At 50.0% G+C, this 23,125-nt stretch overlaps 1 protein-coding gene across 1 annotated transcript; it reads left to right on the forward strand.

Moving 5' to 3' along the window:
* Positions 1 to 2,439: 2,439 nt before the first annotated feature.
* On the forward strand, positions 2,440 to 22,925 carry LOC118947005 (N6-adenosine-methyltransferase non-catalytic subunit). The gene is made up of 12 exons (XM_036971994.1): positions 2,440 to 2,658; positions 8,506 to 8,594; positions 8,832 to 8,919; positions 9,158 to 9,235; positions 9,678 to 9,765; positions 10,022 to 10,112; positions 11,671 to 11,812; positions 13,766 to 13,858; positions 17,385 to 17,501; positions 17,896 to 18,106; positions 21,656 to 21,748; positions 22,413 to 22,925. The coding sequence occupies exons 1-12, from the start codon at positions 2,593 to 2,595 to the stop codon at positions 22,622 to 22,624; spliced, it is 1,368 nt and encodes a 455-aa protein (XP_036827889.1). The 5' UTR covers positions 2,440 to 2,592; the 3' UTR covers positions 22,625 to 22,925.
* Positions 22,926 to 23,125: the final 200 nt, after the last annotated feature.

Here is a 23,125-nt window from a genome sequence, read left to right on the forward strand (position 1 = left end):
ATGACCCTCTGTGCACCGTCTGCATTGTGACATGACCCTCTGTGCACCGCCTGCATTGTGACATGACCCTCTGTGCACCGCCTGCATTGTGACATGACCCTCTGTTCACCGTCTGCATTGTGACATGACCCTCTGTGCACCGTCTGCATTGTGACACGACCCTCTGTGCACCGTCTGCATTGTGACATGACCCTCTGTTCACCGCCTGCATTGTGACATGACCCTCTGTGCACCGCCTGCATTGTGACATGACCCTCTGTGCACCGTCTGCATTGTGACATGACCCTCTGTGCACCGTCTGCATTGTGACACGACCCTCTGTGCACCGCCTGCATTGTGACATGACCCTCTGTGCACCGTCTGCATTGTGACATGACCCTCTGTGCACCGCCTGCATTGTGACATGACCCTCTGTGCACCGTTTGCATTGTGACATGACCCTCTGTGCACCGCCTGCATTGTGACATGACCCTCTGTGCACCGCCTGCATTGTGACATGACCCTCTGTGCACCGCCTGCATTGTGACATGACCCTCTGTGCACCGCCTGCATTGTGACATGACCCTCTGTGCACCGCCTGCATTGTGACATGACCCTCTGTGCACCGTTTGCATTGTGACATGACCCTCTGTGCACCGCCTGCATTGTGACATGACCCTCTGTGCACCGCCTGCATTGTGACATGACCCTCTGTGCACCGTTTGCATTGTGACATGACCCTCTGTGCACCGCCTGCATTGTGACATGACCCTCTGTGCACCGCCTGCATTGTGACATGACCCTCTGTGCACCGTTTGCATTGTGACATGACCCTCTGTGCACCGCCTGCATTGTGACATGACCCTCTGTGCACCGCCTGCATTGTGACATGACCCTCTGTGCACCGTTTGCATTGTGACATGACCCTCTGTGCACCGCCTGCATTGTGACATGACCCTCTGTGCACCGCCTGCATTGTGACATGACCCTCTGTGCACCGTCTGCATTGTGACATGACCCTCTGTGCACCGTCTGCATTGTGACACGGCCCTCTGTGCACCGCCTGCATTGTGACATGACCCTCTGTGCACCGTCTGCATTGTGACATGACCCTCTGTGCACCGCCTGCATTGTGACATGACCCTCTGTGCACCGTTTGCATTGTGACATGACCCTCTGTGCACCGCCTGCATTGTGACATGACCCTCTGTGCACCGCCTGCATTGTGACATGACCCTCTGTGCACCGTCTGCATTGTGACATGACCCTCTGTGCACCGCCTGCATTGTGACATGACCCTCTGTGCACCGTCTGCATTGTGACATGACCCTCTGTGCACCGTCTGCATTGTGACATGACCCTCTGTTCTGGTCAACCCTGTTCCGGTCAACCTGGTTCCGGTCAACCCTGTTCCGGTCAACCCTGTTCCGGTCAACCCTGTTCCGGTCAACCCTGTTCTGGTCATCCTGGTTCCGGTCAACCCTGTTCCGGTCAACCCTGTTCTGGTCATCCTGGTTCCGGTCAACCCTGTTCCGGTCATCCATGTTAACCTCTTGAGATGGGAAACTGGTGGTTTAGTAATTTGCTCTTTATGACGGAATGTTAAAATGAGGTGAAATTGCATGTATTGTTTCATCAAGTTACACTTCTCAAAAGGCAGCGAATTGGTGGAATAACCCTGCTACTGGAACGACCCTGCTACTGGAACGACCCTGCTACTGGAACGACCCTGCTACTGGAACGACCCTGCTACTGGAACGGCCCTGCTACTGGAACAACCCTGCTACTGGAACGACCCTGCTACTGGAACGACCCTGCTACTGGAATTGGTGGAACGACCCTGCTACTGGAACGGCCCTGCTACTGGAACGACCCTGCTACTGGAACGACCCTGCTACTGGAATTGGTGGAACGACCCTGCTACTGGAACAGCCCTGCTACTGGAACAACCCTGCTACTGGAATTGGTGGAACGACCCTGCTACTGGAACAACCCTGCTACTGGAATTGGTGGAACGACCCTGCTACTGGAACAGCCCTGCTACTGGAAAGACCCTGCTACTGGAACAGCCCTGCTACTGGAACAACCCTGCTACTGGAACGACCCTGCTACTGGAACAACCCTGCTACTGGAACAGCCCTGCTACTGAAACACAATAATCTCTCTTTTCTCCTGAAGTCTACACCTTCACTGCTCTCTACAGCAACATCTGAAAGCTATAGGTTGGTAGAGGCATGGGCTAGCTAGAGGAAGTTAACGCCCCTCTTCCAGCACACTTTGGGTGGAAGTAGAGAGAATTGGTGACAAACGGCCTTTCTGATGATCATTGTTCACAGTTTATTCACGGTGGAATAACGCGATACAACATCACCACCGTGTGGTCGCATCTACTCCATTGCACCAGCAGAAAGACAGGAACGCGACGAACTGTGACGCAAATCACATGCGCAGCATTCGAACCGGATGAACGTCATCACAACTCGACTAACGTTCAATGTTTTCGAGTAAAAAAGCTTTCGACCTCCGAAACCGCCGCAAGAAAAAAACAAGTTTTAAACTATTTTTTTTGTGTAACTAACGAAATACTTTATTAAACTAATCACCGATAAAGAAATGAATAGTCGCCTACAGGAGATACGGGAAAAGCAGAAGCTGCGACGCCAGCTTCTAGCTCAACAGGTAGCTAGCTGTAGCTAAGCTAGTTAAACTAGCTGGGGAGCTAACATGCGTTGTCTTCTTGTTTTTGATTTTATTGATTTATTCCACCTTTATTTAACCAGGTCGGCCAGTTGAGAACACCTTTATTTAACCAGGTCGGCCAGTTGAGAACACCTTTATTTAACCAGGTCGGCCAGTTGAGAACACCTTTATTTAACCAGGTCGGCCAGTTGAGAACACCTTTATTTAACCAGGTCGGCCAGTTGAGAACACCTTTATTTAACCAGGTCGGCCAGTTGAGAACACCTTTATTTAACCAGGTCGGCCAGTTGAGAACACCTTTATTTAACCAGGTCGGCCAGTTGAGAACAAGTTCTCATTTACAACTGAAACCCCGACCAAGATAAAGCAAAGCAGTTCGACACATACTACAACACAGAGTTACACATAAACAAACATACAGTCAATAATACAGTAGAAAAACAAGTCTATATACAATGTGAGTAGAATGAGGTGAGATAAGGGGAGGTTACATGCTGGGCCACTAAAGCCTTTAGCCTGAGGGAAGAGACATCTATGTATCTAGCTACATAACTACCATACCTTGTGAGTTGACTAACATTTGTAGCTAATGTAAACAGTTAACGTTATGCTACGGTGTTTTTAACTGAATAGGATTAGGTCAACAGGTAACGTTAGCTATTAGCATGACTTAACATGTCATTGACCTAGCACATCGTCTAAAGTGAGCCTCTAGTTAGCTATTAACTTGTTAGTTAACAATCGTAGTTACTGTACATATTGTTATTTAGCTATTTTGTGGCAGTGAAGTGATGCCAATTGACCTTGATTGAGTTGAGTGGAAAAAGCTAAACGTATATTAGTTAACCAACGCATGATAGTTGACCAAGTATCTTTTATCAACTCATAATAGTTACGTTAGCTAGCTATTGTTCGTCCTAGACATTAGTTGCTGTTATGACGTCAGAGCATTTTGTGCGTATGATCGTAGCTAAGAGACGGATGGATTCTAGATGAACCATTATCTCTGTGCATTAGAGGCTTCTAGATGAACCATTATTTCTGTGCATTAGAGGCGTCTCTAACGTATGATTGTAGCTAAGAGACGGATGGCTTCTAGATGAACCATTATCTCTGTGCATTAGAGGCGTCTCTAACATATGATCGTAGCTAAGAGACGGATGGCTTCTAGATGAACCATTATCTCTGTGCATTAGAGGCGTCTCTAACATATGATTGTAGCTAAGAGACGGATGGCTTCTAGATGAACCATTATCTCTGTGCATTAGAGGCGTCTCTAACATATGATCGTAGCTAAGAGACGGATGGCTTCTAGATGAACCATTATCTCTGTGCATTAGAGGCGTCTCTAACATATGATTGTAGCTAAGAGACGGATGGCTTCTAGATGAACCATTATCTCTGTGCATTAGAGGCGTCTCTAACATATGATTGTAGCTAAGAGACGGATCGCTTCTAGATGAACCATTATCTCTGTGCATTAGAGGCGTCTCTAACATATGATTGTAGCTAAGAGACGGATGGCTTCTAGATGAACCATTATTTCTGTGCATTAGAGGCGTCTCTAACATATGATCGTAGCTAAGAGACGGATGGCTTCTAGATGAACCATTATCTCTGTGCATTAGAGGCGTCTCTAACATATGATTGTAGCTAAGAGACGGATCGCTTCTAGATGAACCATTATCTCTGTGCATTAGAGGCGTCTCTAACATATGATTGTAGCTAAGAGACGGATGGCTTCTAGATGAACCATTATTTCTGTGCATTAGAGGCGTCTCTAACATATGATCGTAGCTAAGAGACGGATGGCTTCTAGATGAACCATTATCTCTGTGCATTAGAGGCGTCTCTAACATATGATTGTAGCTAAGAGACGAATCGCTTCTAGATGAACCATTATCTCTGTGCATTAGGCGTCTCTAACGCCCAGAAAGATTCAAAATCCCATTATTACCCAGCTCTGCAACCGTTCATACCAAATATGGAGTGTCGCTGAACAACTGTCTTCATTTACTCCCGTTATGCCGGTGTGTATGTACACTAAACAAAAATAGAAATGCAACATGTAAAGTTTCATAACCTGAAATGATCTATAAGCACATACAGCATATTTCGCTCAACTTTTGTGCTCTAATTTGTCAACATCCCTGTTAGTGAGTGTTTCTCCTTTACCAAGAGAATCCATCCATCTGAAAGGTGTGGCATATCAAGAACCTGATTAAACAGCATGATCGTTACACAGGTGCACCTTGTGCTGGGGACAATAAAAAGCCACAAAATGCACAGATGTCTCAAGTTGAGGGAGTGTGCAATTGGTATTCTGACTGCAGGAATGTTCACCAGAGCTGTAGCCAGAGAATTTAATGTTAATTTCTCTACAATAAGCCGCCTCCAATGTCGTTTTAAAGAATTTGGCAATACGTCCAACCGGCATCACAACCGCAGATCACGTGTAACCATGCCAACCCAGGACCTCCACGTCCGGCTTCTTCACCTGCAGGATCATCTGAGACCTGAGCCACCTGGACAGCTGATGAAACTGAGGAGTATTTCTGGCTGTGATAAAGCCCTTTTGTGGGAAAAAAAAACATTCTGATTGGCTGGACCTGGCTCCCCAGTGGGTGGGCCTATGCCCTCCCAGGCCCACCCATGGCTGTGCCCCTGCCCAGTCATGTGACATCCATAGATTAGGGCCTAAGGAATTTATTTCAATTGATTGATATCCTTATATGAACTAACTCAGTAAAAATCATTGAAGTTGTTGCGTATATGCTTTGCGCGCCGCCCTACGGGACTCCCAATCACGGCCAGATGTGATGCCGCCCTACGGGACTCCCAATCACGGCCAGATGTGATGCCGCCTTACGGGACTCCCAATCACGGCCAGATGTGATGCAGCCTGGATTCAAACCAGGTACTGCAGTGATGCCTCTTGCACTGAGATGCAGTGTCTTAGACCACTGCACCATTCGGGAGCCCAGATTACACTGTTTCCATGAGGTGCCAAACAGGATTATTTTTTAGATTGCTCCCAAATGGCGCAGTGGTCTAAGGCACTGCATCTCAGTGCAGGTTGGAAGTTTACTACAGCTCAATACATTCTAGTTGGCACCTCATGTTTACCTCATTACTGCCTTGCAGGTTGGGAGTTTACTACAACTCAATACATTCTAGTTGGCACCTCATGTTTACCTCATTACTGCCATGCAGGTTGGGAGTTTACTCCAGCTCATTTATTTAGCCCTGTTTTGGAGGTACATACCGGCTATAACTGGAGTAAATAAAGGTCAGAGCAAATCTCCATATTTTGGTGAATCAACTCATTTATTTTGGTGAATCAACTCATGTATTTTGACATAACGCTTCCAGAGCTGGTGAATGGGAGTATTAGTCTGAGGGTTTTATTTTTACATTCCGCACAGATACTGGTTCAGCTTGTAGCTAATCTTCGTATCTAACTAACTTGTCTGGTCCTCTCCTAGTTGGGAGCAAAGAGTGACAGCTTTTAGCTAACATTACTAGTTAACTAACTTGTCTGGTCCTCTCCTAGTTGGGAGCAAAGAGTGATAGCTTTTAGCTAACATTACTAGTTAACTAACTTGTCTGGTCCTCTCCTAGTTGGGAGCAAAGAGGGATAGCTTTTAGCTAACATTACTAGTTAACTAACTTGTCTGGTCCTCTCCTAGTTGGGAGCAAAGAGTGATAGCTTTTAGCTAACATTACTAGTTAACTAACTTGTCGGGTCCTCTCCTAGTTGGGAGCAAAGAGTGATAACTTTTAGCTAACATTACTAGTTAACTAACTTGTCTGGTCCTCTCCAAGTTGGGAGCAAAGAGTGATAGCTTTTAGCTAACATTACTAGTTAACTAACTTGTCTGGTCCTCTCCTAGTTGGGAGCAAAGAGTGATAGCTTTTAGCTAACATTACTAGTTAACTAACTTGTCTGGTCCTCTCCTAGTTGGGAGCAAAGAGTGATAGCTTTTAGCTAACATTACTAGTTAACCAACTTGTCTGGTCCTCTCCTAGTTGGGAGCAAAGAGTGATAGCTTTTAGCTAACATTACTAGTTAACTAACTTGTCTGGTCCTCTCCTAGTTGGGAGCAAAGAGGGATAGCTTTTAGCTAACATTACTAGTTAACTAACTTGTCTGGTCCTCTCCTAGTTGGGAGCAAAGAGTGATAGCTTTTAGCTAACATTACTAGTTAACTAACTTGTCTGGTCCTCTCTTAGTTGGGAGCAAAGAGTGATAGCTTTTAGCTAACATTACTAGTTAACTAACTTGTCTGGTCCTCTCCTAGTTGGGAGCAAAGAGGGATAGCTTTTAGCTAACATTACTAGTTAACTAACTTGTCTGGTCCTCTCCTAGTTGGGAGCAAAGAGTGATAGCTTTTAGCTAACTTTACTAGTTAACTAACTTGTCTGGTCCTCTCTTAGTTGGGAGCAAAGAGTGATAGCTTTTAGCTAACATTACTAGTTAACTAACTTGTCTGGTCCTCTCCTAGTTGGGAGCAAAGAGGGATAGCTTTTAGCTAACATTACTAGTTAACTAACTTGTCTGGTCCTCTCCTAGTTGGGAGCAAAGAGTGATAGCTTTTAGCTAACTTTACTAGTTAACTAACTTGTCTGGTCCTCTCTTAGTTGGGAGCAAAGAGTGATAGCTTTTAGCTAACATTACTAGTTAACTAACTTGTCTGGTCCTCTCTTAGTTGGGAGCAAAGAGTGATAGCTTTTAGCTAACATTACTAGTTAACTAACTTGTTCGTTCCTGTCCTAGCTAACTAACTTGTCTGGTCCTCTCCTAGTTGGGAGCAAAGATTGATAGTTAACTAGTAATGTTAGCTAAAAGCTAACTTGTTCGTTCCTGTCCTAGCTAACGTTACTAGTTAACTAACTTGTTCGTTCCTGTCCCAGCTAACATTACTAGTTAACTAACTTGTTCGTTCCTGTCCTAGCTAACATTACTAGTTAACTAACTTGTTCGTTCCTGTCCTAGCTAACATTACTAGTTAACTAACTTGTTAGTTTCTGTCCTAGCTAACATTACTAGTTAACTAACTTGTTCGTTCCTGTCCTAGCTAACATTACTAGTTAACTAACTTGTTCGTTCCTGTCCTAGCTAACATTACTAGTTAACTAACTTGTCCGTTCCTGTCCTAGCTAACATTACTAGTTAACTAACTTGTCTGTTCCTGTCCTAGCTAACATTACTAGTTAACTAACTTGTCCGTTCCTCCCCTAACTAACTGGTCCGTTCCTCCCCTAGTTGGGAGCAGAGAGTGGGGACAGTATAGGCGCCGTTCCTCCCCTAACTAACTGGTCCGTTCCTCCCCTAGTTGGGAGCAGAGAGTGGGGACAGTATAGGCGCCGTTCCTCCCCTAACTAACTGGTCCGTTCCTCCCCTAGTTGGGAGCAGAGAGTGGGGACAGTATAGGCGCCGTTCCTCCCCTAACTAACTGGTCCGTTCCTCCCCTAGTTGGGAGCAGAGAGTGGGGACAGTATAGGCGCCGTTCCTCCCCTAACTAACTGGTCCGTTCCTCCCCTAGTTGGGAGCAGAGAGTGGGGACAGTATAGGCGCCGTTCCTCCCCTAACTAACTGGTCCGTTCCTCCCCTAGTTGGGAGCAGAGAGTGGGGACAGTATAGGCGCCGTTCCTCCCCTAACTAACTGGTCCGTTCCTCCCCTAGTTGGGAGCAGAGAGTGGGGACAGTATAGGCGCCGTTCCTCCCCTAACTAACTGGTCCGTTCCTCCCCTAGTTGGGAGCAGAGAGTGGGGACAGTATAGGCGCCGTTCCTCCCCTAACTAACTGGTCCGTTCCTCCCCTAGTTGGGAGCAGAGAGTGCTGACAGTATAGGCGCCGTTCTGAACAGCAAAGACGAACTGAAGGAGATTGAGGAGACCAGAGAGACATACAGGTACACACACACACACACACACAAACACACACACAGACTGCTGTTACAGGTATACACACACACAGACTACTGTCACAGGTATACACACACACAGACTACTGTCACAGGTATACACACACACTTCCAGCAATCATTGAGTGTTTCTCAATTCCTTGGGGACCCCAGGGGTGCGCACATTTTTGTTCCAGCCCAGCCCAATCACTTGGTTTAACTATTCCATAAATTGTGTACGTGTAGGGCATCGTTCGATGCTGCCGGGCCGAGCTCCAAGAGGAAGCCTCAGGTGGAGGGAGAGGACACAGAGGAGGACGTTGAGGAGCAGAAGGTAGGAACACACACACATCACTGAGAGGAACGTCTCTGTGAGAAAGACTGGATCACTGAGAGGAACGTCTCTGTGATAGACTGGATCACTGAGAGGAACGTCTCTGTGATAGACTTTGTCACTGAGAGGAACGTCTCTGTGATAGACTGGGTCACGGAGAGGAACGTTTCTGTTTCATTGTATGTGTTTGTTGTGTGCGTGTGCGTGTGCGCGTGTGTGTGTGTGTGTGTGTGTGTAGGAGGAGTTGGAGATGCAGCCGCCAGATGAGAGCAACCCTTATGAAGAGGTCTACAAGGACTCTACCACCTTCCTGAAGGTAACACACACACACCACATTTACACAAATACACACACACACACACACACCACATTTACACACATACACACACACCACATTTACACACACACACACACACCTCACACACACACACACACACACACACGCACACACACCTCTCACTACACACCACATACATGTCAACACTGTTGTTATAGGTTAACTGTCTGTCTGTATCAGGGTACCCAGAGTCTGAACTCCCATAATGATTACTGTCAACACTGTTGTTATAGGTTAACTGTCTGTCTGTCTGTCTGTATCAGGGTACCCAGAGTCTGAACTCCCATAATGATTACTGTCAACACTGTTGTTATAGGTTAACTGTCTGTCTGTCTGTATCAGGGTACCCAGAGTCTGAACTCCCATAATGACTACTGTCAACACTGTTGTTATAGGTTAACTGTCTGTCTGTCTGTATCAGGGTACCCAGAGTCTGAACCCCCATAATGATTACTGTCAACACTTTGTCGACACCGGACACCGACCACAGAACTTCATCAGAGACGTCGGTCAGTGTTTCTGTGTGTAATCTGTGTCTGTATGTAATCTGTGTGTGTAATCTGTGTCTGTGTGTCTAATCTGTGTGTAATCTGTGTGTGCGTGTAATCTGTGTTTGTGTGTAATCTGTGTGTGTGTGTTGTCTGTGTGTGTGCCACCACCTGTGTGTGTGTGTGTAATCTGTGTGTGTGTGTGTGTAATCTGTGTGTGTGTGTGTGTAATCTGTGTCTGTGTGTGTAATCTGTGTTTGTAATCTATGTGTTTCAGGTCTGGCAGACCGGTTTGAAGAGTATCCTAAACTCAGAGAGCTAATCAGACTGAAGGATGAACTGATCTCAACCACCAACACCCCCCCCATGTAGGTCCCAGTCATTTACCCCCCCCATGTAGGTCCCAGCCATTTAACCCCCCCCCCCATGTAGGTCCCAGCCATTTAACCCCCCCCCCCATGTAGGTCCCAGCCATTTAACCCCCCCCCCCCCCCCCCATGTAGGTCCCAGTCATTTAACCCCCCCATGTAGGTCCCAGTCATTTACCCCCCCCCCCATGTAGGTCCCTGTCATTTAACCCCCTCCCATGTAGGTCCCAGTCATTTACCCCCCCCCCCCATGTAGGTCCCAGTCATTTACCCCCCCCCCCCCCCCCCATGTAGATCCCAGTCATTTAACCCCCCCCCCCCCCCCCCCATGTAGGTCCCAGTCATTTAACCCCCCCCATGTAGGTCCCAGTCATTAACCCCCCCCCCCCATGTAGGGCCCAGTCTTTTAACCCCCCCCCATGTAGGTCCCAGTAATTTATCTCCCACCCCATGTAGGTCCCAGTCATTTAACCCCCCCCCCCCCCCCCCCATGTAGGTCCCAGTCATTTAACCCCCCCCATGTAGGTCCCAGTCATTTAACCCCCCCATATAGGTCCCAGTCATTTATCTCCCCCCCATGTAGGTCCCAGTCATTTAACCCCCCCCCCCTCCCATGTAGGTCCCAGTCATTTACCCCCCCATGTAGGTCCCAGTCATTTGACACCCCCCCTCCAATGTAGGTCCCAGTCATTTACCCCCCCCCCCCCCCTCCCATGTAGGTCCCAGTCATTTACCCCCCCATGTAGGTCCCAGTCATTTGACACCCCCCCTCCAATGTAGGTCCCAGTCATTTACCCCCCCCCCCCCCCCTCCCATGTAGGTCCCAGTCATTTAACCCCCCCATGTAGGTCCCAGTTATTAAAAATGACTCTGGATAGGAGAGTGTTAAATGACTCTGGATAGGAGAGTCTGTTAAATGACTCCCTGATAGGAGAGTCTGTTAAATGACTCTGGATAGGAGAGTATGTTAAATGACTCTGGATAGGAGAGTCTGTTAAATGACTCCCTGATAGGAGAGTCTGTTAAATGACTCCCTGATAGGAGAGTCTGTTAAATGACTCCCTGATAGGAGAGTCTGTTAAATGACTCCCTGATAGTAGCGTCTGTTAAATGACTCCCTGATAGGAGAGTCTGTTAAATGACTCCCTACTGTAGTGGCTCTGGATAAGAGAGTCTGTTAAATGACTCCCTGATAGGAGAGTCTGTTAAATGACTCCCTGATAGTAGCGTCTGTTAAATGACTCCCTGATAGGAGAGTCTGTTAAATGACTCCCTACTGTAGTGGCTCTGGATAAGAGAGTCTGTTAAATGACTCCCTGATAGGAGAGTCTGTTAAATGACTCCCTACTGTAGTGGCTCTGGATAAGAGAGTCTGTTAAATGACTCCCTGGTAGGAGAGTCTGTTAAATGACTCCCTACTATAGTGGCTCTGGATAAGAGAGTCTGTTAAATGACTCCCTACTGTAGTGGCTCTGGATAAGAGAGTCTGTTAAATGACTCCCTACTGTAGTGACTCTGGATAGGAGCCGTCTGCTAAATGACTTGCGTGTTAATGTAGGTATCTGCAGGCCGACCCAGAGCACTTTGACCTGCGTGATCTGAAGACTAAGTTTGATGTGATCCTGCTGGAGCCCCCGCTAGAGGAGTACTACAGAGAGTCAGGAATACCCCACACAGAACGCTACTGGAACTGGGACGATGTGAGTTACTGGGGGGGGCACTGGACCTGGGACGATGTGAGTTACTGGGGGGGGGGGGGGGGGGGGGGGGGGGGTTACTGGACCTGGGACGATGTGAGTTACTGGGGGGGGGGGGGGGGGGGTACTGGACCTGGGACGATGTGAGTTACTGAGGGGGGGGTACTGGAACTGGGATGATGTGAGCTACTGAGGGGGGGGGGTACTACTGGACCTGGGACGATGTGAGTTGCTGGGGGGGGTACTGGACCTGGGACGATGTGAGTTACTGGGGGGGGGGGGGTACTACAGAGAGTCAGGAATACCCCACACAGAACGCTACTGGAACTGGGACGATGTGAGTTACTGGGGGGGGGGGGTACTACAGAGAGTCAGGAATACCCCACACAGAACGCTACTGGAACTGGGACGATGTGAGTTACTGGGGGGGTACTGGACCTGGGACGATGTGAGTTACTGGGGGGGGTACTGGACCTGGGACGATGTGAGTTACTGAGGGGGGGGTACTACTGGACCTGGGACGATGTGAGTTACTGAGGGGGGGTACTACTGGACCTGGGACGATGTGAGTTACTGGGGGGGGTACTGGACCTGGGACGATGTGAGTTACTGGGGGGGGGGGGGGTACTACAGAGAGTCAGGAATACCCCACACAGAACGCTACTGGAACTGGGACGATGTGAGTTACTGGGGGGGTACTGGACCTGGGCGATGTGAGTTACTGGGGGGGGGGGGGGTACTGGACCTGGGACGATGTGAGTTACTGGGGGGGGGGGGGGGGGGGGGGTACTGGACCCGGGACGATGTGAGTTACTGGGGGGGGGGGGGGGGTACTACAGAGAGTCAGGAATACCCCACACAGAACGCTACTGGAACTGGGACGATGTGAGTTACTGGGGGGGTACTGGACCTGGGCGATGTGAGTTACTGGGGGGGAGGGTACTGGACCTGGGACGATGTCAGTTACTGGGGGGGGGGGTACTACAGAGAGTCAGGAATACCCCACACAGAACGCTACTGGAACTGGGACGATGTGAGTTACTGGGGGGGGGGGGGGGGGTACTATGGGAGGATGTGAGTTACTGGGGGGGGTACTACTGGACCTGGGACGATGTGAGTTACTGGGGGGGGGGGTACTGGACCTGGGAGGATGTGAGTTACTGGGGGGGGGGGTACTATGGGAGGATGTGAGTTACTGGGGGGGGTACTACTGGACCTGGGACGATGTGAGTTACTGGGGGGGGGGGGGGGGGTACTGGACCTGGGAGGATGTGAGTTACTGGGGGGGGTACTACTGGACCTGGGACGATGTGAGTTACTGGGGGGGGGGGGGGGGGTACTATGGGAGGATGTGAGTTACTGGGGGGGGTACTACTGGACCTGGGACGATGTGAGTTACTGGGGGGGGGGGGGGGGGTACTGGACCTGGGAGGATGTGAGTTACTGGGGGGGGGGGGGGGGGGGTACTATGTAATGAAGGTGAATTTATAATAATGAAGATATTTAATAGAAGCATTGTTTAATAAATTAAGCTTTCTGTTGATTTCTCTCATCTCTCCCCCCTCTTCTCTCCTCCCTTCTCTCCTCCCCCTTCTCTCCCCCTTCTCTCTCTTCTCTCCTCCTCCCCCATCTTCTCTCCCCCCTCTTCTCTCCTCCCTTCTCCTTCTCTCCTCCCCCTTCTCTCCCCCTTCTCTCTCTTCTCTCCTCCTCCCCCCTCTTCTCTCCTCCCTTCTCTCCTCCCCCCTCTTCTTTCCTCCCTTCTCTCCTCCCCCTTCTCTCCCCCTTCTCTCTCTTCTCTTCTCCTCCCCCCTCTTCTCTCCCCCTTCTCTCCCCCTCCCCCCTCTTCTCTCCCCCTTCTCTCCTCCCTTCTCCTTCTCTCCTCCATTCTCCTTCTCTCCTCCCCCTCCTCTCTCTCCCCTCCCCCTCCTCTCTCTCCCTCTTCTTCTCTCCCTCTAGATTATGAAGCTGGAGATAGAGGAGATATCAGCCCTGCGTTCCTTTGTCTTTCTCTGGTGTGGATCAGGAGAGGGACTGGACCTGGGGAGAATGGTATTATACACAGAGAGAAGGACCTGGGGAGAATGGTATTATACACAGAGAGGGACTGGACCTGGGGAGAATGGTATTATACACAGAGAGAGGGACTGGACCTGGGGAGAATGGTATTATACACAGAGAGGGACCTGGGGAGAATGGTATTATACACAGAGAGGGACTGGACCTGGGGAGAATGGTATTATACACAGAGAGAGGGACTGGACCTGGGGAGAATGGTATTATACACAGAGAGGGACCTGGGGAGAATGGTATTATACACAGAGAGAGGGACCTGGGGAGAATGGTATTATACACAGAGAGAGGGACTGGACCTGGGGAGAATGGTATTATACACAGAGAGAGGGACCTGGGGAGAATGGTATTATACACAGAGAGAGGGACTGGACCTGGGGAGAATGGTATTATACACAGAGAGAGGGACCTGGGGAGAATGGTATTATACACAGAGAGAGGGACCTGGGGAGAATGGTATTATACACAGAGAGGGACCTGGGGAGAATGGTATTATACACAGAGAGAGGGACTGGACCTGGGGAGAATGGTATTATACACAGAGAGAGGGACCTGGGGAGAATGGTATTATACACAGAGAGAGGGACCTGGGGAGAATGGTATTATACACAGAGAGAGGGACTGGACCTGTGGAGAATGGTATTATACACAGAGAGAGGGACTGGACCTGGGGAGAATGGTATTATACACAGAGAGAGGGACCTGGGGAGAATGGTATTATACACAGAGAGAGGGACCTGGGGAGAATGGTATTATACACAGAGAGAGAGGGACCTGGGGAGAATGGTATTATACACAGAGAGAGAGGGACCTGGGGAGAATGGTATTATACACAGAGAGAGGGACTGGACCTGGGGAGAATGGTATTATACACAGAGAGAGGGACTGGACCTGGGGAGAATGGTATTATACACAGAGGGCCTGGACCTGGGGAGAATGGTATTATACACAGAGAGGGACTGGACCTGGGGAGAATGTTATTATATACAGAGAGAGGGACCTGGGGAGAATGGTATTATACACAGAGAGGGGGACCTGGGGAGAATGGTATTATACACAGAGAGGGACTGGACCTGGGGAGAATGGTATTATACACAGAGAGGGACTGGACCTGGGGAGAATGGTATTATACACAGAGAGAGGGACCTGGGGAGAATGGTATTATACACAGAGAGAGGGACCTGGGGAGAATGGTATTATACACAGAGAGGGCCTGGACCTGGGGAGAATGGTATTATACACAGAGAGGGACTGGACCTGTGGAGAATGGTATTATACACAGAGAGGGACTGGACCTGGGGAGAATGTTATTATATACAGAGAGAGGGACCTGGGGAGAATGGTATTATACACAGAGAGGGGGACCTGGGGAGAATGGTATTATACACAGAGAGGGACTGGACCTGGGGAGAATGGTATTATACACAGAGAGGGACTGGACCTGGGGAGAATGGTATTATACACATAGAGAGAGGGACCTGGGGAGAATGGTATTATACACAGAGAGAGGGACCTGGGGAGAATGGTATTATACACAGAGAGAGGGACCTGGGGAGAATGGTATTATACACAGAGAGAGGGACCTGGGGAGAATGGTATTATACACAGAGAGAGGGACCTGGGGAGAATGGTATTATACACAGAGAGGGACTGGACCTGGGGAGAATGGTATTATACACAGAGAGGGACTGGACCTGGTGAGAATGGTATTATACACAGAGAGAGGGACCTGGGGAGAATGGTATTATACACAGAGAGGGACTGGACCTGGGGAGAATGGTATTATACACAGAGAGAGGGACTGGACCTGGTGAGAATGGTATTATACACAGAGAGAGGGACCTGGGGAGAATGGTATTATACACAGAGAGGGACTGGACCTGGGGAGAATGGTATTATACACAGAGAGAGGGACCTGGGGAGAATGGTATTATACACAGAGAGAGGGACCTGGGGAGAATGGTATTATACACAGAGAGAGGGACTGGACCTGGGGAGAATGGTATTATACACAGAGAGAGGGACTGGACCTGGGGAGAATGGTATTATACACAGAGAGAGGGACCTGGGGAGAATTGTATTATACACAGAGAGAGGGACCTGGGGAGAATGGTATTATACACAGAGAGAGGGACCTGTGGAGAATGGTATTATACACAGAGAGAGGGACTGGACCTGTGGAGAATTGTATTATACACAGAGAGAGGGACTGGACCTGGGGAGAATGGTATTATACACAGAGAGAGGGACCTGGGGAGAATGGTTTTATACACAGAGAGAGGGACCTGGGGAGAATGGTATTATACACAGAGAGAGGGACTGGACCTGGGGAGAATGGTATTATACACAGAGAGAGGGACCTGGGGAGAATGGTATTATACACAGAGAGAGGGACTGGACCTGGGGAGAATGGTATTATACACAGAGAGAGGGACTGGACCTGTGGAGAATGGTATTATACACAGAGAGGGGGACCTGGGGAGAATGGTATTATACACAGAGAGGGGGACCTGGGGAGAATGGTATTATACACAGAGAGAGGGACTGGACCTGTGGAGAATGGTATTATACACAGAGAGGGACCTGGGGAGAATGGTATTATACACAGAGAGAGGGACCTGGGGAGAATGGTATTATACACAGAGAGAGGGACTGGACCTGGGGAGAATGGTATTATACACAGAGAGGGGGACCTGGGGAGAATGGTATTATACACAGAGAGGGGGACCTGGGGAGAATGGTATTATACACAGAGAGGGGGACCTGGGGAGAATGGTATTATACACAGAGAGGGGGACCTGGGGAGAATGGTATTATACACAGAGAGGGGGACCTGGGGAGAATGGTATTATACACAGAGAGAGGGACTGGACCTGGGGAGAATGGTATTATACACAGAGAGAGGGACTGGACCTGGGGAGAATGGTATTATACACAGAGAGAGGGACCTGGGGAGAATGGTATTATACACAGAGAGAGGGACTGGACCTGGGGAGAATGGTATTATACACAGAGAGAGGGACTGGACCTGTGGAGAATGGTATTATACACAGAGAGGGGGACCTGGGGAGAATGGTATTATACACAGAGAGGGGGACCTGGGGAGAATGGTATTATACACAGAGAGGGGGACCTGGGGAGAATGGTATTATACACAGAGAGAGGGACCTGGGGAGAATGGTATTATACACAGAGAGGGGGACCTGGGGAGAATGGTATTATACACAGAGAGAGGGACCTGGGGAGAATGGTATTATACACAGAGAGGGGGACCTGGGGAGAATGGTATTATACACAGAGAGAGGGACCTGGGGAGAATGGTATTATACACAGAGAGAGGGACCTGGGGAGAATGGTATTATACACCGAGAGAAGGACCTGGGGAGAATGGAATCATTTAAAAACATGCCTCCATGCCTCCTCTCTTCCCTCTCTCTTCTCTCTCCCTCCCTCCTATCCCCCTCTCCCCCTCCTCTCCCTCCTCCCCCCTCTCCCTCCTCCACAGTGTCTGAGAAAGTGGGGTTTCAGGCGTTGTGAGGATATCTGTTGGATCAAAACCAACAAGAACAACCCTGGAAAGACCAAAACCCTCGACCCTAAAGCTGTGTTTCAGAGAACCAAGGTAACACACACCATGACACACACACACACCATGACACACACACACACACCATGACACACACACCATGACACACACACACACACACCATGACACACACACACCATGACACACACACACACACACCATGACACACACACACCATGACACACACACACACACACACCATGACACACACACCATGACACACACACACACACACCATGACACACACACACCATGACACACACACACACCATGACACACACACCATGACACACACCAGCGACACCAACACACAAACAGTCTCATGCACAATTTACAAAAATGTACCATGATTTCTCCCCTTCTTACTTCCCCCCTTCCCCCTCCCTCCCCCTCTCCACTCTCCTCCCTCCCTCTCTCCCCCCCCCCCTAGGAACACTGTCTAATGGGTATTAAGGGAACAGTCCGGAGGTCGACAGATGGGGATTTCATCCACGCCAACGTGGATATCGACCTGATTATTACCGAGGAGCCTGAGATCGGGAACGTGGAGAAGCCAGTGGAGATATTTCATATTATAGAACACTTCTGTCTGGGGAGACGAAGACTACACCTGTTTGGACGAGACTCTACCATCAGACCAGGTGGGTCAACAGACCAGGTGGGTCCTCAGACCAGGTGGGGCATCAGACCAGGTGGGGCATCAGACCAGGTGGGTCAACAGACCAGGTGGGGCATCAGACCAGGTGGGTCCTCAGACCAGGTGGGTCAACAGACCAGGTGGGTCATCAGACCAGGTGGGTCATCAGACCAGGTGGGTCCTCAGACCAGGTGGGTCATTAGACCAGGTGGGTCATCAGACCAGGTAGGTCATCAGACCAGGTGACATCATTCATTCCTATGTGAAGACTCAATAGCACACTGAAGCCAGATAAGATGGCGTCTCATGGAGACACGAGCAGTTCCACCCACTCCAGGAAGTGACGCTGCGGACTAGCTCAGTGCTGCCCCCTCTCGTTGACTAGCTCAGTGCTGCCCCCTCTCGTTGACTAGCTCAGTGCTGCCCCCTCTCGTTGACTAGCTCAGTGCTGCCCCCTCTCGTTGACTAGCTCAGTGCTGCCCCCTCTCGTTGACTAGCTCAGTGCTGCCCCCTCTCGTTGACTAGCTCAGTGCTGCCACCTCTCGTTGACTAGCTCAGTGCTGCCCCCTCTCGTTGACTAGCTCAGTGCTGCCCCCTCTCGTTGACTAGCTCAGTGCTGCCCCCTCTCGTTGACTAACTCAGTGCTGCCCCCTCTCGTTGACTAACTCTAGTTGAAGGCTGACCGGGGTACTGCAGGCTAGCCCAGTGCTGCCCCCTCTCGTTGATTAACTCTAGTTGAAAGCTGACCGGGGTACTGCAGGCTAGCTCAGTGCTGCCCCCTCTCGTTGACTAGCTCAGTGCTGCCCCCTCTCGTTGACTAACTCTAGTTGAAAGCTGACCGGGGTACTGCAGGCTAGCTCAGTGCTGCCCCCTCTCGTTGACTAGCTCAGTGCTGCCCCCTCTCGTTGACTAGCTCAGTGCTGCCCACTCTCGTTGACTGGCTCAGTGCTGCCCCCTCTCGTTGACTAGCTCAGTGTTGCCCCCTCTCATTGACTAACTCTAGTTGAAGGCTGCCTGGGGTACTGCAGGCTAGCTCAGTGCTGCCCCCTCTCGTTGACTAGCTCAGTGATGCCCCCTTTCGTTGACTAGCTCAGTGCTGCCCCCTCTCGTTGACTAGCTCAGTGCTGCCCCCTCTCGTTGACTAGCTCAGTGCTGCCCCCTCTCGTTGACTAACTCTAGTTGAAGGCTGACTGGGGTACTGCAGGCTAGCTCAGTGCTGCCCCCTCTCGTTGACTAACTCTAGTTGAAAGCTGACTGGGGTACTGCAGGCTAGCTCAGTGCTGCCCCCTCTCGTTGACTAGCTCAGTGCTGCCCACTCTCGTTGACTAGCTCAGTGCTGCCCCCTCTCGTTGACTAGCTCAGTGCTGCCCCCTCTCGTTGACTATCTCTAGTTGAAGGCTGACTGGGGTACTGCAGACTAGCTCATTGCTGCCCCCTCTCGTTGACTAGCTCAGTGCTGCCCCCCTCTCGTTGACTAGCTCAGTGCTGCCCCCCTCTCGTTGACTAGCTCAGTGCTGCCCCCTCTCGTTGACTAGCTCAGTGCTGCCCCCTCTCGTTGACTAACTCTAGTTGAAGGCTGACCGGGGTACTGCAGGCTAGCTCAGTGCTGCCCCCTCTCGTTGATTAACTCTAGTTGAAGGCTGACTGGGGTACTGCAGGCTAGCTCAGTGCTGCCCCCTCTCGTTGACTAACTCAGTGCTGCCCCCTCTCTTTGACTAGCTCAGTGCTGCCCCCTCTCGTTGATTAACTCTAGTTGAAGGCTGACTGGGGTACTGCAGGCTAGCTCAGTGCTGCCCCCTCTCGTTGACTAACTCAGTGCTGCCCCCTCTCGTTGACTAGCTCAGTGCTGCCCCCTCTCGTTGATTAACTCTAGTTGAAGGCTGACTGGGGTACTGCAGGCTAGCTCAGTGCTGCCCCCTCTCGTTGACTAGCTCAGTGCTGCCCCCTCTCGTTGACTATCTCTAGTTGAAGGCTGACTGGGGTACTGCAGACTAGCTCATTGCTGCCCCCTCTCGTTGACTAGCTCAGTGCTGCCCCCCTCTCGTTGACTAGCTCAGTGCTGCCCCCCTCTCGTTGACTAGCTCAGTGCTGCCCCCTCTCGTTGACTAGCTCAGTGCTGCCCCCTCTCTTCAACTCTAGTTGAAGGCTGACCAGGGTACTGCAGGCTAGCTCAGTGCTGCCCCCTCTCGTTGATTAACTCTAGTTGAAGGCTGACTGGGGTACTGCAGGCTAGCTCAGTGCTGCCCCCTCTCGTTGACTAACTCAGTGCTGCCCCCTCTCGTTGACTAGCTCAGTGCTGCCCCCTCTCGTTGATTAACTCTAGTTGAAGGCTGACCGGGGTACTGCAGGCTAGCTCAGTGCTGCCCCCTCTCGTTGACTAGCTCAGTGCTGCCCCCTCTCGTTGACTAGCTCAGTGCTGCCCCCTCTCGTTGACTAACTCTTGTTGAAGGCTGACCGGGGTACTGCAGGCTAGCTCAGTGCTGCCCCCTCTCGTTGATTAACTCTAGTTGAAGGCTGACCGGGGTACTGCAGGCTAGCTCAGTGCTGCCCCCTCTCGTTGATTAACTCTAGTTGAAGGCTGACCGGGGTACTGCAGCATGTCATTACAACTCCTTCTGTGTGCATTTTAAAAAGTAATCGGTGCAAAGACATACACGTGGTGTTGTTAGAAGTCATGATTGTCTTCAAATCTTTATTTTATTTAGTTCACCATGAAGATTGACATTTTTTTCATTCACTTATAATTGGGGGATCCTGTTTTCTTGCTAACAATGCCTGCAGTACCACGGTCGGCTTTGAACTAGCGTGTCTTCAACGGGAGAGTCGTTCTCTCCTGGATCACACACACGCGGAATCGAGAGGAAATCAGGAATCCTCTGAATCGAGAGGGAATCAGGAATACTCTGAATCGAGAGAAAATCAGGAATCCTCTGAATCGGCAGGAAATCAGGAATCCTCTGAATTGAGAGGGAATCAGGAATCCTCTGAATCGGCAGGAAATCAGGAATCCTCTGAATTGAGAGGGAATCAGGAATCCTCTGAATCGAGAGGAAATCAGGAATCCTCTGAATCGGCAGGAAATCAGGAATCCTCTGAATTGAGAGGGAATCGGCAGGAAATCAGGAATCCTCTGAATTGAGAGGGAATCGGCAGGAAATCAGGAATCCTCTGAATCGGCAGGAAATCAGGAATCCTCTGAATTGAGAGGGAATCGGCAGGAAATCAGGAATCCTCCATGATTTCAGAGGAGAAAAAAATTAACCCTGATTCAGATAGAGGACTGGAGGATGATTGTAGCCTTCTAGATTTGTTCAGGTTGTGGTCCATTTATTTAGGTTAAATGTATCTCTCTCTCTCTCTCTCTCTCTCTCTCTCCCCTCTTTCGCCCCCCCCCCCTCTCTCTCCCTCCTCTCTCCCCCTCTCTCCCCCTCTCTCTCCTCTCTCCCCCTCTCTCCCCCTCTCTCTCCTCTCTCCCCCTCTCTCTCCCTCCTCTCCTCTCTCCCCTATCTCCTCCCCTCTCTATCTATCTTCTCCTCTCTCTCTCTCTCTTCAGGGTGGTTGACAGTAGGTCCTACTCTGACCAACAGTAACTTCAACTCAGAGTCTTACTCCTCCCACTTCTCAATCACACAGTCTCACCTCTCAGGTAGGTCCTTAATCACACACACACACACACACACACACACACACACACACACACACACACACACACACACACACACACATACACACACACACCTCAATCTGTCTTGTCTGTTCTCTCTCTCCTCTCCTCCATCTCTTCTCATCTCTTCCTCCTCTCTCTCCTCCATCTAATCTCTCCTCCATCTCTTATCTCTCTCTCCTCTCCCTCTCCTTCATCTCTCTTCTCCCTCTCCTTCATCTCTCTCCTCTCCTCCATCTCTTCTCTCTCTCCCTCTCCTCCATCTCTTCTCTCTCCTCCATCTTCTCTCTCTCCTCCATCTCCTCTCTCGCCTCCATCTCATCTCTCTTCTCCCTCTCCTCCATCTCTCTCTCCTCTCTTCCATCTCATCTCTCTCTCCTCTCTCTCTCCTCCATCTCATCTCTCTTCTCCCTCCTCCATCTCTCTCTCCTCTCTCTCTCCTCCATCTCTTCTTCTCTGGTCTAATCCCTCTGTTCTCTCCTCTCTCTCCTCCATCTCTTCTTCTCTGGTCTAATCCCTCTGTTCTCTCCTCTCTCTCCTCCATCTCTTCTTCTCTGGTCTAATCCCTCTGTTCTCTCCTCTCTCTCCTCCATCTCTTCTTCTCTGGTCTAATCCCTCTGTTCTCTCCTCTTGATGTGTCCTCCAGGCTGTACGGAGGAGATAGAACGTCTGCGACCCAAGTCACCTCCCTCCAAGCTGAAGTCAGACCGTGGAGGGGGGTCATCCCGTGGAGGGCGGGGGGGTCCTAATGCCGGCCGGGGGGGGGACAGGGGCCGGGAGAGGAACAGGTCCTTTAGAGGGGACAGGGGAGGGTTCAGAGGGCGGGGGGGTCCACACCGCGGGTTCCCACCTCGCTAGGACGGGCAGACAGATTATACTGAGAGGTGGTCGGACACTCATATTCTGTACCCTCTTCCAGAAGTGTCCACTCCTTCTCTCCTCGTGATTGGTTGGTGCACCTGTCCGGTCCTTTTAAATCCACGAGGGGATTTACACACCTCTCCAGTCTCTCTCTCACACACACACACACACCACCAACCTCTCTCACACACACCTATCTAGATGGTTGTAAAATAGTCTTCTGATCCTTAGATTAATAATAGACATGTTTTTATGAATGTTGTTTTTTTTTACCTTCTAATAAAACATCAGAACCATTGATATGTCTGGAGTGGGTTTAATCTACCAGAACCACTGATATGTCTGGAGTGGGTTTAATCTACCAGAACCACTTATATGTCTGGAGTGGGTTTAATCTACCAGAACATCATCAGAACCATTGATATGTCTGGAGTGGGTTTAATCTACCAGAACCACTGATATGTCTGGAGTGGGTTTAATCTACCAGAACCACTGATA

This window comes from Oncorhynchus mykiss, unplaced genomic scaffold (genome assembly GCF_013265735.2).
Source record: "Oncorhynchus mykiss isolate Arlee unplaced genomic scaffold, USDA_OmykA_1.1 un_scaffold_87, whole genome shotgun sequence".
In the NCBI taxonomy this organism is placed as follows: Eukaryota; Metazoa; Chordata; class Actinopteri; order Salmoniformes; family Salmonidae; genus Oncorhynchus; species Oncorhynchus mykiss.

Excerpts from the sequence above, each read along its gene's own strand:
- LOC118947005 (XM_036971994.1), top strand. The coding sequence starts at position 2,593 with ATGAATAGTCGCCTACAGGAGATACGGGAAAAGCAGAAGCTGCGACGC. Across the intron at positions 8,595-8,831 it reads GAGACCAGAGAGACATACAG|GGCATCGTTCGATGCTGCCG; the intron begins GTACACACACAC and ends GTGTACGTGTAG. Across the intron at positions 9,236-9,677 it reads ACTCTACCACCTTCCTGAAG|GGTACCCAGAGTCTGAACCC; the intron begins GTAACACACACA and ends TGTCTGTATCAG.